Here is a 15,883-nt window from a genome sequence, read left to right on the forward strand (position 1 = left end):
CCTCCTGCTTTGATGTGCACTGATGAGTGGGGCCCCGAGCCCAGCATAACACCATCACGTAACCACCACGTCCACTCCGCAACGCCTGGCTCCCCTTCTGCTTTAACTTTCAAGTTCATTAATAATCCTCTGTGCTTTAACTTTTCAGTTCATCAGTAAAAGTAAAAGTTCATCTCTGGACTGGAACATGCCCCATAAATTTAAGTCTTAAGTTCCAGCAGCTGTTTCCTGAACAAGCCGGCAGAGAGCAGGCAGATCTGGGCCAGGTCGGCAGGAGGGGACCCTTCCAGGGTCCTCTCCACAATATTCAAGAGCGCCCAGTACCCCTGGGGGTACTGCAGTCCAGGGTGGGGTTCTCAGGGAAGCCACCTGAGTCTTCAGCCTTTTGCAAGGTCAGGCTGATGAAATTCAAGCCATAGCGGGATGGAGCACTGGACCCCACAGTGGGAAGGTGGAGGACCTGCCTGGTCCCCACCAGGCTCGAGGAGCAGGAAGGAGGGGTGCAAGAGAGAACTCCAAGGCCTACCTGGCTGGGCTCGACACCCAGTGAGGTGCCCTCCTCTGCTGAGGACATGAAGACTGGCTCTGCCCCAGTCTTAAAGATGACAGCCATCATGACGACATTCACTCCCATCCCCACTCAGGTCCACCATTCCAAGGCCTTGGGACCCTTCTGCCGGGACAGAGGCATGAGAAGCTCTGACCCGCCACAGCCAGGCCTGGCCTCATTTGGAAGCCTGTCTAACCCCCCTTCCCCTGGGGCCTCCATGGGCTCTCTAAGACAACAGGACAGAAGGACAGATGGGTAGTTGGCTTTACTGTAGTCAGCCATGTACTGGCACAAGCTGATCTGCTGGGGAGGAGCAATGCTAAGGAAGCATAAATGTGTACCCTATCCCCAAATGTGACCTGTGATCCCCTCTTTCCTTTCTCTTGCTGGGCTCTGGCTGGCTGCTCCCCACCGTCAGGTTCCTGCTCGGATCCCACCTGGAGAGACACCAGGCAGCCTCACACCAGGACAGTAGGCAGTTCCACCCTGCTGCTGCTGGCCACTTGCTCTGGTTTTCACCTTTGTTCTCGGACAGGATCCTTCTTTTTAGGATGCCAGTCCCAACTCCAGCTTCAACATGAAAGGGCCCCCTCCCAGGTCTCCCTCTGCCCGAGCTGTGTCCGTCTCTGGGCCTCCATGTCCGTCACCGTTCCCTCCAGCACCCTGCTGCCTGGCTCCTTCTCAGCCTCCATCTTCCCCAGGACTCCTCACCCACCACATGAGACACCTGCCCCAGCTGTCCTCGCTCTGTCCCTCTTTCGGCATGACCGGGTGGTGAGGCCCCACCCCTGCATGGCACCCAGGATGTGTGATGCCTGCTAGGCACCGCAGCATGCCCTGATTTTCCCTGGGGGCCTGCCTCTCCCCTCTCCAACCCATGTGCCTCAGGGGCTTGGTGGTGCCTGCCCAGGGCTTCTTCCTCTGGCTGTGAGGGTCCAGGCTGGGCAAGTGTGGGGTGAGGCAGGCTTGCCAGGCTAGTAGGCAAGGCTTTACCACCTGGTGAGGGGAGATGCCTTCTCCACCACAGCTCCTGCAGAGAAGGGCAGTACTGCCCTCCAGCACTCCAGGTGAGGCCAGGCGCCGAGCCTCTGCTGCTTCTGCTGCCAGTCTCCCTGAGGGCCACACATTTCCCAACCGGGGCCCTGTTCTCCCACCAGACCCAGGTTTACAGCGCTGCCCTCTCATGCAGCTTCCACTCACTAGTCAAGTGGCCAAGTCTCAGCCTTCCAAGGCTTCCTGGCTAATGGGGACTCTTCGGCCACCCCAAGATACCAGAGTGCACCCAGGCCACCCTCTGGGGGCCAAGAGGCATCACACGTCTCATCCCCTGTGACCTGCAGCCCCCCAGGGACCTGCCCTAGTGTGAGGCCTGGTCAGGAGGCTCCCCCCCCAACTTTACCCCCCAAGTCCAAAACAGGGCTGAGGGTGCAGGCTGGGCCACCACATGCTGAGCACCAGCCAAAGGCCCAGACCTGATCCCCAAGTGCTCCACGAGCCATGTGGGAAGGGAGAGTCCACTGAGACCTCATGGGAAGGTTTCTAGCAACACCCCACTCCAGCCAGAGGCCTCACACCCCTTCCCCACTGTGGTGGGCAGAGAGGAACCACTTTCCTGGGGTTGGCCTGCAGACTGCCCTGGGGGCGTGACTCTGTGGATTTCTCCACACTGGGTTGGTTTTTGTTGATTAATCAGTTCCTTACTGACCGAATTCCTCTGAGTTTTTGCAAATGGACTTGCCTACTCCCGGACTCTACATGCCTTTTCTCTAGATGGACAAGACGTGACTGCTGTTAACCCGAGGTCTGAGAGAAACCCAAACCATGTGAACGGTTCACAAACGCCCACGCCCCCTTCTTCCTGCATCGGCCCCGCGGACAGGCTGGCCTGCACCCCGCCTCGCAGTGATTAATTAGCCAGGGATCTGCAACAACTCCTCTTCATGCCTAAATATTGTTTCAGCCTATCAGACTGTTAGTGCAAAGCAGGATAAATGACACCTCGGGTCTGGCGCACTGACCTGCAGGGCCTGCTGCTCATCCAGGCTCCAGACAGCCAGCGCCTTCTCCGCGGAGCCCGAGACGCCCCTGGCCTTCTGGGAGTCAAAGTCAAAGCCCATGACGGGCTCCGTGTGGCAGGCGACGCGGCTGCACACCTTCCGCTCAGAGACGTCCCACAGGGCCACCGATCCGTCCTCATAGCCAGCCAGGAGGAGTGGGCGGGGACTGGAGTCGGCCTGCGGGGACAGCACAGCAGTCAGCACCCGAAGGCTCCTGGTAGGTTTTGGGGAGAGAAGGGGCTCCAGAGAGGGGCGGCCTCTCCCGCTGGGGTGGGAGTGGGGGTGGCCCAGCCAGGGAGCTATTCCCCGTGCTTCCCGCACGGCAGTTAACAGTTCGGAGGCTCTGCGTGCCCCCCGATAGCGGACGCCAGTGGCACCGGGCTGGCACGGGCCAGTGTTGGGGCGCTCCGAGGACTGAGACTGGAGGCCACGGAGCCCGAGGTCGCCCTGCACAGCCCCCCGCCTCACACTGCCATGCCGCTGCTCACCAGCCCGGCTGGGCGCTGCTGCTTCTTCCTGCCTACTTTCTGCAGGCTGAGACTTGCGGCCACCCCTTTGTGAGGCCGGTCACCTGTCTAGAACTGCCAGCCAAAGGAAATCGCGAGCTCCATCTCCATGAAAAATGAACTTTCTGTGCTTTGTCAACGTCGCCGCGGAAGCCCCCCACCCCCCCAGGCCTGGTGAGTCGCCAGGGCGCTGACTGGTGTGAGCCGAGCTCTGCCGGCCCTGAGTTATTGTGATGAATGAGGATGCGGGTCAGAGGGCTCCGCACCCGGGACAGACGCCTCGTTTATCTAGCCTCGGCAACCACTCCAGGGGAGCACAGCGGGATTCCGTGTCACCCCAGCACTGAGAGCGGCAGCCCCGTGCTTGGTGCCCAGGCTCCACAACAGGGACCCAGGTTGCTTCTGGGGCAAAGCACACGCCAGCAGATGCCTTTTGCTCTTCACTCGCCTCTGCATTTCCTGCTGAGCTGCCTGGGGTTGGCGTCACTCAAGTGTCAGAAATAACTGAGCACATCCCCTCCCCAGTGAATTTTCCAAGAGCCAGGAGCTCAGCTGAGCCTCGGGGAACTCTGGGCCTGGCCCCCAGCCTCTGGATGGTCAATGGTAAGAATGGATCCTGGCGGCGGCGGGTGGGGATGGGGGAGGCTGGTCATCGAGGCTGCCTCCTGGGTCACCGGCAACTCCCAGAACAGCCCCCTGCTGGCAGCAAGGCTGGCACTGAGCAGGGTGCCTGGGCCTCACTGGTCGTGGGCTGACAGGGACTGACAGCATCATGGAGGCCCTCCTTGCCCACCTGCTGGAGCTCTTGTTATGAGCTGTGTGGGTGCTTCCATCTGCCCAGAGGGGCTCCAGGCCCAGATGCTGTACACATCACACAGAGTGCCTCTCCACAATATTCAAGAGCGCCCAGAAAGAACCTTTGCTCAGCTAAGCAAGGTGACCGGGTTTAGCCAGAAAGCAGCAGGTCATGTATCTAATGAGTGGATACTACATCCTCCACACATGGAAGCAGGGCTCTCTCTGTGCATCAGAAGGGGAAACTGAGGCTTTAGGGTGTGGTGTATGTCACCGGGGCCCTGGTTAGTAAAGGGAGCCAGGGGGAGCCTGATGCAGACCAGCTCTTTGATCAGAAGGAGATGGCGGGCCAGATGATGGGGAGGACACAGTCACCAAGACCTACCCACAGCCCAGGGAATCCTCCCAGGCCAGAGCTAGCCTGGAGGACACCTCCTGCACATCCCCGGAAACGGCTTCTACACCTTTTCTTTTTTTTTTTTTAATTTATTTATTTGACAGAGAGAGAGATAGTGAGAGCAGGAACACAAGCAGCGTGGGGGGAGAGGGAGAAGCAGGCTTCCAGTGGAGCAGGGAGCCCGATGCAGGGCTCGATCCCAGGACCCTGGGATCATGACCTGAGCTGAAGGCAGACGCTTAACGACTGAGCAACCCAGGCGCCCCTTCTACACCTTTTCTGATGGTAATAGATGGTTCATACAAAGAAAGGCTCCTTAGCTTCACTTAGCCTCTGGCAGCCTGTGCCCCTCCCTGGGGCCTCTTGCAGGCTGACTGCCCCCACCGCCCCACTTCCGTGGGCCCGACTGGGCAAGCAGTCAGGATATGGGCCCTGTGACCATGAACCCTGTGTGTGCACAGCTCCTGCTGACGCCTGCCACGGAGGGGCCAAGGCTGCGAGCAGCTGAGCGTGGCCACTGCCTCCGTCTGGTCTCCTGTGCGAAGCCATCACTGTTGGTATGCTTTCTCTGTAGTTTTGTAATGGGGAAGAGCTCCATTTTGGTATCTTTCAAGTCACCCGATTGGAAACTATTTGTGCGGTATAAAATTATTTATACGGCTTTTCTCCAGACACGTACAGACTGCTTTAAGAAGTGGTCAGGCCCTCTGCTCGGGTACCTCCTCTCAGGCAGCTGTGCCTCTCCAGAAGGGGCCTCCCCCTTGAGCAGCCGTATCTGGACTCTGCTGGGAGGGCGAGAGCCAGGTAAGAACAGCCCAATGCTCTGTCTGTCGGCTGACCAGGCCAACCCCCTAGGCCAGACCTGCTGGGCCCCACCTTAGAGGTCAGCTCTGAGGAACTCACCTGGGGCCCACTTGGGTCTCTTCCCTTCAGGGCAGTGATCTGTCTTGTCACCTGCTTGCCATCCACCCTGCCTCTGCCCAGCCTCTCCCCGACCCCCTGCCCCCAGGGCCCTGCTCCTCTCCCATCCCCTGGGCACATTCCTCCCACATCTGGGGCTCCTCCCAGTGCCAACACATTGGTTTTGGTCTGTCTCTGTAGCCCAAGTCTGCATCATGCCTGTGGTCTCTGGGTTCTGAGCATCTCGGCTCGTTCAGGGGCTGCATGCTACTCACCCACCTGTCAAAGTGCCACAGGGTGGCCAGATCAGGAGCCAGACTGACCTGCAGGGGCCCACCTCACTGTTGCCAAGGGTGACCAAGTGCTGAGCTGCAGCCCTGATGGGTGCTGCTCCCCATCTGTGCTGCAGGGCCCCTGTGGCCCCCAGTGACAGGAGGCACAGGCAGAACAGTGGTCTTATGGCCTCAGGCCTTTGGTGACAGGCTGATCTCCATGGGGTGAGGACCTGAAGTTGCCACAAGGACTCGCTTTGTGTCTTCTCCTGTCTCTGGGCATGCTGACTGGGAGGGACCCCAGCAGGCAGGCCCCGCCTACAGCACCTCCTGGGACCAGTCCTGTGGGGGGAGCTCCCAGCTCACTAGAGGGGACCCTAGGCCCAGGGTCTGAAAGCCCATTCTCAGGGCTGCTGTGATCAATATTCCTGACCTTTTATGTGATAATCATCCTAACAATGCAAGTCAGCCACTTTGAAGAGCAAAACAAGAATATGGGGTGCTTGGGTGGCTCAGTCTGCCTGCCTTCAGCTCAGGTCTTCATCCTTGAGTCCTGAGGTGGATCCCCTTGGTGTGGCGCTCAGCAGGGAGTCTACTTTCTCCTCTCCTCCCTCTGCCCCTCCCCACCACTTGTGTGCGCACGCTCTAAGTTTTTTTAAAAATCTAAAAAAAAGGGACGCCTGGGTGGCTCAGTCGGTTAAGCATCTGCCTTTGGCTCAAGTCATGATCCCAGGGTCCTGGGATCGAGTCCCACATCGGGCTCCTTGCTCAGCAAGGAGCCTGCTTCTCGCTCTGCCTGCCTCTGTCTCTCTCTCTCTCTGATAAATAAATAAAATCTTAAAAAAATATATATTTAAAAAAATTAAATAAATAAATAAATAAATAAATAAATAAAAAAAAAAGAATATGGGGCGCCTGGGTGGCTCAGGCAGTTAAGCGTCTGTCTTTGGCTCAAGTCATGATCCCAGAGTCCCGGGATTGAGCCCCACATCGTCAGGCTCCCTGCTCAGCGCGGACTCTGCTTCTCCTTTTCCTCTGCCCCTCCCCCTGTTCATGTTCTCTCCCTCTCTCTCCCTCTCTCAAATAAATAAAATCTTTTTTTTTTAACCAAGCTTTTTTTTTTTTTAAGATTTTATTTATTTATTTATTTGAGAGAGAGAGAGAAAAACAGCATGAGAGGAGAGAGGGTCAGAGGGAGAAGCAGGCTCCCCGCTGAACCGGGAGCCCGACGTGGGACTCGATCCCAGGACTCCGGGACCATGACCCGAACCGAAGGCAGTCGCTTAACCAACTGAGCCACCCAGGCGCCCTAAATAAAATCTTCTAAAAAAAGATGAAAGAAGAATACATCTGAATGTTTCAGTGAGAAATACCACGTCAGGCCCCTCTGCCACACTCAAATTAATAAACTACAACCTGGACCTTCAGGTTTGGAGAGAAAAAAAGGACATTTCAAATTAATGTCGACTCTTTTTTAACAGAAGGCTTTGCGTTGGATCAGTATCAACTAACAAAAACTTGATTTGTCCTTCTGTCAACTATATTAATTACCTTAACAAGTTTGTACATCCCGTTTCTACACATTTTTCTGCTGGAATTTTTACATGATTACGCAACGACAGTGTTTCCAGGGAGCAGAGTGGGAGCGGATGCAGCCGGGATGCCCTGCCCGGGAGTGTGAGCGCCACGCCTCAGCCCCAGGCGTCCCGGCCTCAGGCTGTTCCCCACCACAGACCTGCAGGTGCCAGGAGCACTGTCATTCAGGCGGCTCTCTTAGAGCCCCCACCCACTCAGCTCCCCGTGGGCAGCAGCAGGACGGCACACAATCAGCTTATAAGAGATTTCCAACTGGAAACAAATTCCAATTGGAATGTTCTCAGCTAAGAAATTGCATAGGGGGAAACCAATGGCAAGAAGGCCCAGGTCCCTGGAGGGACAAAAAGCGTGGGGCAAGGTCTCTGGGGGTGCCTGGCCCTGTGGGTCCTGTTGGCCCCATAGACATCTCTAAAGCGCCCAAGCCCATCTTGTAAAAAGTTCAAACAAGCAGTGTGGCAAGAGGCAGGATCACCTCCTCCCGATCTCAGGCAGGCTCAGGGTAGCTGCCAGAAGGTGCTGGTGAACTGAACAGTGCTGGGAAAACGGCCTATAAGCAGCGCTCCCCAGGGCAGGCACTGGTCAGTGACCTGTCCACCATGGTCTCTGCCATGGCTAAGATGCTGCCTGCAGTTCTTTCCAAGTGAACACACCAGACCATTTGCTTTATTGCCCTAAACACTAGCAGCCCTGAGAAGCAGAAGCGTACGCTTTGAGCCAGTGCTGTTCCCTGTGGCTGGGAGAAGGCTGTGCCTTGAGGAGGGATGGGGCTTCTAGTAGAGGCAAGTGGGTGGGCCCAAGAGGATCCCTCCCAAGGCCTCACACTTGGCCTTGGAGCCGAAACCCATCCTGCCAGGACTCAGGTGTGTGGCCCACTCCCTGGTCCCAGGCTTCAGCTGCCAGCCCCAGAAGATGTCTTCTGACCCTCTCTAATCAGAAAGAATAGACAAGAAAGAAGGAAATGGCTATGAATCAGAAATGCCAGGGGCGCCTGGGTGGCTCAGTCGTTAAGCATCTGCCTTCGGCTCAGGTCATGATCCCAGGGACCTGGGATCAAGCCCTCCATCGGGCTCCCTGCTCTGCGGAAGGTCTGATTCTCCCTCTTCCACTCCCCCTGCTTGTGTTCCCTCTCTCGCTGTGTCTCTCTCTGTCAAATAAATAAGTAAAATCTTTAAAAAAGAAAGAAAGAAAGAAAGAAACGCCAAGTGTGGCCGTAGGGAAAGTCAGCGTGTTAAGTCCACTCCTGCCTCTGAGGCAAAGAAGTAACAGAAAGTAATCCCAAGCAAAGCAGGGGCCAGGCTGGCTTGCAGGGTGTCAGCATTTCCCTCCTAGCCCTGTGCAGGGCCGCACGCCGATGTGCAGAGAGGGAGCAGAGTTCGCAGCCCTCCGCTGACCCAGCTGTCCCTCCTCACTGCACGGGCAGGGGGGCGCCATGCAGGGGACAGCATAAGCCAGGCCTGCCCCAGGCAGTTTGTAGGACAGCAGCGGGAGCCGGCGGGGACACCGAGGCTGCGGAAGGCAGCGTGCACATGGACTCCCAGGGGGCTAATTGTCCTTTGATTTGATGAAAAATCAAATCCTGAATGGGGCATGATTCACAGCCCAGAAGGCGTGGCCGGCAGGGCGTGGTTGGCGTGCGCTGGGCCTTACCTGCCACAGCTCCAGGCACATGGGCATGCCCGGCTTGGCATCTGCCTCCGGCTTCAGGGTGCACACTGACGTCTTGGATGGCATCTCCAGAATCTGAACCTGACAGTAAGAAAACAAGTTTATTTGGGCCGGCGCCAAGTCGAGCCTGTGCTATACAAACAAGAGACTTTTAAGGCGATTAGCCAAGGCTGCTGCGAGTTTCTGTCTGCTCCCCGGAGGAACCTGGGAGCTGAGCCTCCTAATTAGGCCGCACAGGCTCGTGGGCTCAGGCGCTGCTGGGCGTTGTGAAACTCACATGTCATTACTGAGTGACCGGCATGTCCCTCTAACCAGCATCACCACCTGGCTGGCAGCCACCTCCGGCCCCTCCTGATTTTACCTCTTCACTGAGCAGGAGGTTGGCTTAGCACAGACTCAGTTTGTCCATCCTCCTGATCTCTGCCTCCTCTTTCCTGATGTGGGCTTTCATGTGAACAACTCTGAACTATCTCAGGTGCATCAAATGGTTTACAGAAGTGCACGGGGGGTGGGTGGGGGCCCGGCGAGGCTCTATCGATTAAGCGTCTGCCTTCGGCTCAGGTCATGATCCCAGGGTCCTGGGATGGAGCCCCGCGTCGGGCTCCTTGTCCAGCGGAGAGCCTGCTTCTCCCTCTCCCTCTGCCTGTGCTCTCTCTGACAAACAAATAAATAAATAATCTTTAAAAAAAAAAAAAAAAAAGAATTGCACAGGGAACCCCTGGGGACCACCAGCAAGCCTAGGAAATGAACATGGTATGCACCCAAGCGGAACTCTGTTTGGGGCCTGACTGGTCCCAGCACCCCACGGTGTTTTGTGTCACCTGAATGCAGGTGCAGGCCCTCCTGCGCCCGGGCTGGAAGATGTGCCTTTCTGGTCCACACAGCCAGGTCACACTCAGGCCTGTCTACCCGAGCTGGGCCCAGCTCTGCCCCACGCCATCTGCAGGGCACAGCTGCAGCCACAAGGAGCAGGCTCGGGCACCAGAGCACTGCAGACCAGAAACTGGGCCCCCAGCCGTCTGCATCCCTACTGCCTCATCTCCCTCATCCACTGAGCAGGGACAAGGGCGCCCCCTCCTGTGGTGCTTGGAGGTGGAGGGGATTCCGTGTGAAGCAGCTCTACCGCTCCATGAGGGGGAGGCTCAACAAGCCCTTGGCGCCCTTTGATACGGGCAAGAGGGGCTGTACTGATAATGTCACACAATGTGCAGCCATTGTGGAGCCACACATCATCCCTGGCCAACAAGAGGACATCCTCCGGTTTGCACAGGAAGTCTGAGGTGCAGAGGGGATAGGTGCTGTCTGCCGCCCAGTGAACTGAAGGCATGTGGGTCTGAGCTGGGCTGCTCTTAACTACCCCACGTGGGAGAACCGGCCCAAGGCCTGAGATTAAGTCCTGAGTGGGAGTCCCAGATCTGCTACCTGCACGCTGGGTCTGTCTGAGGGCACATGGCAGGCAGGGTAGAAAGCCAGTGTCACGGCCTGGTCCTCTCAGCTGCGGGCCTGCGTGGGGGCGGCACCCCCACAGGCTGAGACTGTGAGGCCAGAGGCCCACACAGTATCGTAGGGGAGGGGCTCACTGCAGAGTACGTACACATCCCCACAAACAAGCACGCACATATGTAAGCATATGCAGACAGGCCCCCCGACCGTCTGCTGGGCCTGCAGGATCAGTGTCCATGCCAGCCACTGCAGCCCCCACTGCCCACAAAGGAGACAGAAAAGACCCTCAGTGACGTGAGCGGTTATTACTGTCATGAAATAAGAGGCTGCTAGAAGAAGCAGCCCCTGGAACAGCAAAAATGCTCAAGGAGAAGCTCTAGCGAAATAAAAAGAAATGCAAGAAAAGTCATGTGACAACCAAGACACAGTGGTACCTAAGAATGGCCCAGAAGTAAGGGGAAAATCCAGGAGAAGGGGAGGGGGCTTTCGGAGCCCTTGTGTCCTTGGCACAGTGGCTCAGTTTCAGGCTTATTGCTTGAGAAGCGGCTGTAGACACTATGGGAAGCCTGTGAGCCCCAGCCAGGGCACGCTCACCCCAGACGCCAGACGCCCCACAGAACAGAAAAAGAAATGCTCCTCTCTTAAGATTCTCTCAGAGCAGTTAAGCATCTGCCTTTGGCTCAGGTCATGATCCCAGGGTCCTGAGATCGAGTCCTACATCAGGCTCAGCAGGGAGCCTGCTTCTCCCTCTGCCTCTGCTCCCCTTGCTTGTGCTCTCGTTCTGTCAAATGAATAAATAAAATCTTTAAAAAAAATTTTTAAAAATAGGGGCGCTGGGTGGCTCAGGCGGTTAGGCGTCTGCCTTAGGCTCGGGTCATGATCTCGGGGTCCTGGGATGGAGCCCCGCATCGGGCTCCCTGCTCAGCGGGGTGTCTGCTTCTCCCTCCGCCTCTGCCTCTGCCCACGACTTGTGTTCTCTCTCTCTCTCAAATAAATAAATAAAATCTTTTTAAAAAATTAAATTCAAAAATAAAAATAAAGATTCTCTCTCTTTTCTGCCCCTCCCCCTGCTAAAAAATTCAAAAAAAATTTTTTAATATAAAAATTTAAGATATAAAAAAAAAGATGTTGACTGGGTGGTTGGGGGGTTGGGGGGAGAAGCCACCCTGACTGCTTGCATGTGCTGGTGGGGGGAGGGATACCAGAAGAACGAGACATCACTGGACACAGCGTGCACAGGCCCACACCCTGGATGGCCTGGCACAAGGGCGCACAGGTACAGTGAGGGATGGCCTCTCCCAATCTGTGGGCCCAGGAAGATCCCTCTGGTGGTGTGAGTGAGGAGGAGGGTGAAGGCAAGGGGATCAGGTAGGGGTGAGTCACCTTGCAAGGCAGCTCGGGAAGGAGAGGGGGAAAACCAGGACAGCCCTGAAGCCTGAGCAAGACACTGTGGGAGGAAGTGTGAGTGGTGGCACCCACAGCCACATCCTGGGTGCAGGAGAACAGGGAACCCAGGGCCTGAGGACCAGGGCAAGCCCAGGGGCCGCTGTGGGTCCGAGGAAGAGCTCTGGGCTCTGGCAAGGCCCTGGATGCCTGTGCTCGGAGCCTCCTACAGACACCAGTGTGCTTTCCATCTGGCATTCAATTGCAACCTCTGTTTCCAGAAGGTAAAATGTTTGGTTTGGGCAAGTGTGGCCACCCAGATGGCCAAGCGGGGTGGGAGCGTGTCCTCCCCAGGCATTGTCTGGGCACAGGCCAGCGATGCTTTTCCAAGCAGATTCAGTCCAGGCAGATTCCAGGTGGGAACATGGAAAACCACCATTTTCCCAGGATATCCCAGGTCCTTGGACTGACTGCTCCTGAAAAACACAGATGGCGCCTGCACTGGCGGATAGGGAGCCAGCAAGTCAGTTCAGAACACCTCAAGCAGCACACGGGGGTGTCCGGGGCCAGGCCCCGGGGGAGCCAGGAAGGCCTGGAGTGGCCGAGAAGGGGAGGGCCGCACACGGCACCCCCACGTCCGTAGGGAGGGCCAGGCTCCGTGGCGGGCAGCGCAGGGGCAAGGCTTGGTGCTGCCTGGCCCCGGCTGTCCGGGAGGAAGCACACCCCTCTCTTTTCACATTAATAAAACTTCTAACAGGTTTTTGGCAAATTGGCAAGAAAAGCGTATGTAGCTCCTAATTGGTGATTTAAACGCAATCATGAACAAATAAATGCCTGTTCCTCTCTCATTATTTATGAACTGAATCTGCTTTAAGACAAACGAGTCTTCTTGGGTAGGGGCCAAACCTCGCTGTGCACACGGGGCCCCGTGTCCTTGCCTAGCACCGCCTGCTGCGCAGCCTCTTGGGGCCGGCAGGGAACACGGGGAGCTGTGGGCGTGGGTGGCAGACAGGAGGCTCACTCTCCCTGCATGTGTGTGCCCCCAGCCCTCCCTACCCCATGCTCAGAGCCCCTGCCCACCGCCCCCCCCACTCGGCCCAGACCCTGAGCAGCTATGCTCCCACACTAACCGGGCCTGTCCAATCGCTGCTCCTGGGTTTCTTCTTCAATTTCCCTTCTCAGCTCCCCAAGCGCTGGCCCCTCCTGCCACACTGTCACCCTCTACCTTACCCTCCACCCTTGCTTCCCACCACCGGTTCCCATGTCCTGGGCACCGCTTCCCTTGGTGGACTCTGCCTCTTCTGCCTCTGGGGGTGTGGACACGCTGTCCAGCCTGACCAGATCCCCGTCACCAACCACTGCTGGCCACTCTGGCCTGAGCTCCATCTGACGGTCACCTCCGAGGCTCCATCACGCCCACCTGCCCCCTCTGTTCCGTGCTTACTATCCCAGTGGCAGCCTTTAGCCCCAGCATCCCAGGTCTGACCGAGCCCTCTCATGCCAGAACCCAGTTCAGCTCCCCAAAAGGCTGCCCCTGCTGCCCAGACTTCCACAAGGCCTTGATTCTCTCCCACCACCTCCTGCTGGCCTGCCCGGGACTTCCCTCCATGCATGCCTGCTCCTAAGTCCTCAGAGGACCTCTCCAGGCAGTCTCTCCCCCTGCACTCCTCCTGCCATGCAGTACTGGGTGCTGGGGCCTTCCTTCCTGACTCTCGCCACCAGGCACCCCACAGGTGGCCAGACCAAGGCCCCTGGAGTTGCAATCCGGCACTCTGTGGGGCTCCTGTGGCGGGCACAGCGTTCCTGTAACAGGTGCTTAGGATGAGCATGCCCATTTAGGGGAACCAAGTGCAAGCAGCTCGTGGAGCCAGGCACCACGCGGGCTGGCACTCACCTCATCATTACCTCTCCCTGGCATGGCCAGCATCCAGCGTTCCTGACCCCCAGCTAGGACGGAGCTCCTGCAGAAGCCCATGCTCTCCAGGGGCACAGAGTCCACGATGGCGTTTCTGCCCTCTGCCAGGTCCCATAGGTGCAGCTTCAGGTCCCGGCCCTGACTGCCAAACCAAAAGGAGACAGGCCGTGAGCCTCCCAGGTGGCAGACTGGGTGTCCCACCTGGACAAATGCTGGCGTGCTGGCTGGGCCAGCCTGACACCGAAGGAAGGCAGGGGACACCGTCCAGAGAGGGACCCAGATGGTATTGCTTACCTGGCTGGCACACCTCAGCCAAGGAAGGGCTTTGCATCCAAGATGCCTGATGCCTGACACATTCATGGGCTATCCCAAGGGGGCAACGTCAACCAGGTTCCAGGGAGCTTTGCGACACACGCCCCATGACCAGCCTCCCGTGCTCCTCCTGCCACTCCCCATGCTGCCGAAGTGTGAGCTCACCCTCCTCCTTCCCTCTGTGATTTAACTGTGACAGCCCAGCAATCCCACCCTCACACATTTTCCCAAGTGAATTTAAAACCTATATTCACACAAAAGCCCGTACACAAATGTTTACAGCAGCTCTGTTCCTAACCACCCAAACCAAACTGGATGCGACTCTTCAGCAGCAAGCTGGGGAACCAGCCGTTGTGCATCTGCACCACAGAATTCCACTCAGCAGTAGAGAGGGACAAACTGGGACGCATGCTACAACCCGCAGGAATATCAGATGCGTTCTGCTAAGCGAGGGAAGCCAGAGCCAAAAGGCCACCAATGGCATGATTCCCCTGGTGGGACATTCCGGGGGCGGCATGATGGCACGGGGAGGACTGGGGTCGCCGCCTACAGGGGGCAGCACAGAGGTTCTGCAGGGTGCTGACTGCCCTGTGTGGCCCTGGGGCGGCACTGACGTGATGGTGGACATCATCAAGCCCACAGAACCACCGCACAAAGAGCAAACTTTAGTGTGTATACTTTAAGAAAACAATCAGGGTGTCAGGCTCCCAAGATGTACTGCAGACTGTGACAAATGTCTGGCACACCGCACCCAAAGGGAGGGCAGATAGGAGCTGACCTGCGGCATTGTGAAAAAGTGTGTTCACTCGATACTGCCAAGTTAAAAGCAAAATACCTTTAAGAGACATCAGACCCCAGGTGGTCAGTCTGTACCCTAACCCTCAAACGGCTCGGCCTTGGTGCACAGAGATGCTGCCCACCTGACCACTAGGCCTTCCCAGCCACTGGCAGGGGACTCCCAAGCCCACCACCTCCTTCATTTACGAGATGCTATCCTACAGGAAGAATGGATGTTTCCCTCTCCTTCTGTTCTCTCTGTTCCCATCAGTTTGGACTTACGTGTTCCTCTATTACTCAGTGGGTTGTCATCTACACTTCATATTATTTATTTTTGTGCTCAAACCATCCCAGGTTGGCCAACGGGACCCCCTTCGAGCTGGCTTGGAGTCCTTCTGACACGTGTCCATCAGCAAGAAAGTCCAGACCTGGAATCATTTCTCCAAGGAATCCTTGTTCCTTCCAGTGCAGAGACATATTTGCAAACCAAGATCTGGGTGCTGGTGTGCTCACTCTTGTGAGGTGCTGCCGCCGCCAGGCCCTCTCGCCAGAGCCAGGAAATACACACACACAGTCACACACACAAACGCACCTCTCTCACACACACACACGCATGCAAACACACCTCACATACACACACAGCTCACTCACACGCAAACACACCTCAGACACAGAGTCACACAAACACACCTCTCTCACACACACATGCAAACACACCTCACATACACACACAGCTCACTCACACGCAAACACACCTCACACACAGTCACACAAACGCACCTCTCTCTCACACACACACACGCAAACACACCTCACATACACAGCTCACTCACACGCAAACACACCTCACACACACAAACGCACCTCTCTCACACACACATGCAAACACAACTCACAAACACACACAGCTCACTCACATGCAAACACACCTCACACACACAAATGCACCTCTCTCACACACATACACACAAACACACCTCACATACACATACAACTCACACGCAAACACACCTCTCACACACAATCACATAAATGCACCTCTCTCACACACACACACGCAAACACGCCTCACATACACACACAGCTCACTTACATGCAAACACACCTCCCACAAACACATCTCTCTCACACACACTCAAACACACCTCACATACAGACACAGCTCACTCACACGCAAACACACCTCACACACACAATCACATAAACACACCGCTCTCTCACACACACATGTGAGGTGTGTTTGCGTGTGTGTGTGTGAGAGAGGTGTGTTTGTGTGAGTGTGTGTGTGAGGTGTGTTTGTGAGCTGTGTATGTGT

General features: G+C 56.6%; 1 protein-coding gene across 5 annotated transcripts in view; it reads right to left on the bottom strand.

Moving 5' to 3' along the window:
• Window positions 1–15,883, bottom strand: part of GNB1L (G protein subunit beta 1 like) — a 68,107-nt gene that overhangs the window by 20,238 nt on the left and 31,986 nt on the right. For all 5 annotated transcript variants that reach the window (XM_032398551.1, XM_032398550.1, XM_032398553.1 and 2 more), the window contains 3 exons: window positions 13,459–13,621; window positions 8,721–8,819; window positions 2,569–2,784 (listed from right to left, as the gene is read on the bottom strand). In XM_032398551.1, coding sequence (XP_032254442.1) covers window positions 2,569–2,784; window positions 8,721–8,819; window positions 13,459–13,621 — 478 coding nt within the window. The remainder of the gene's footprint in view (window positions 1–2,568; window positions 2,785–8,720; window positions 8,820–13,458; window positions 13,622–15,883) is intronic.

Source organism: Phoca vitulina, unplaced genomic scaffold (genome assembly GCF_004348235.1).
Source record: "Phoca vitulina isolate PV1807 unplaced genomic scaffold, GSC_HSeal_1.0 scaffold117, whole genome shotgun sequence".
NCBI classification, from domain to species: Eukaryota; Metazoa; Chordata; class Mammalia; order Carnivora; family Phocidae; genus Phoca; species Phoca vitulina.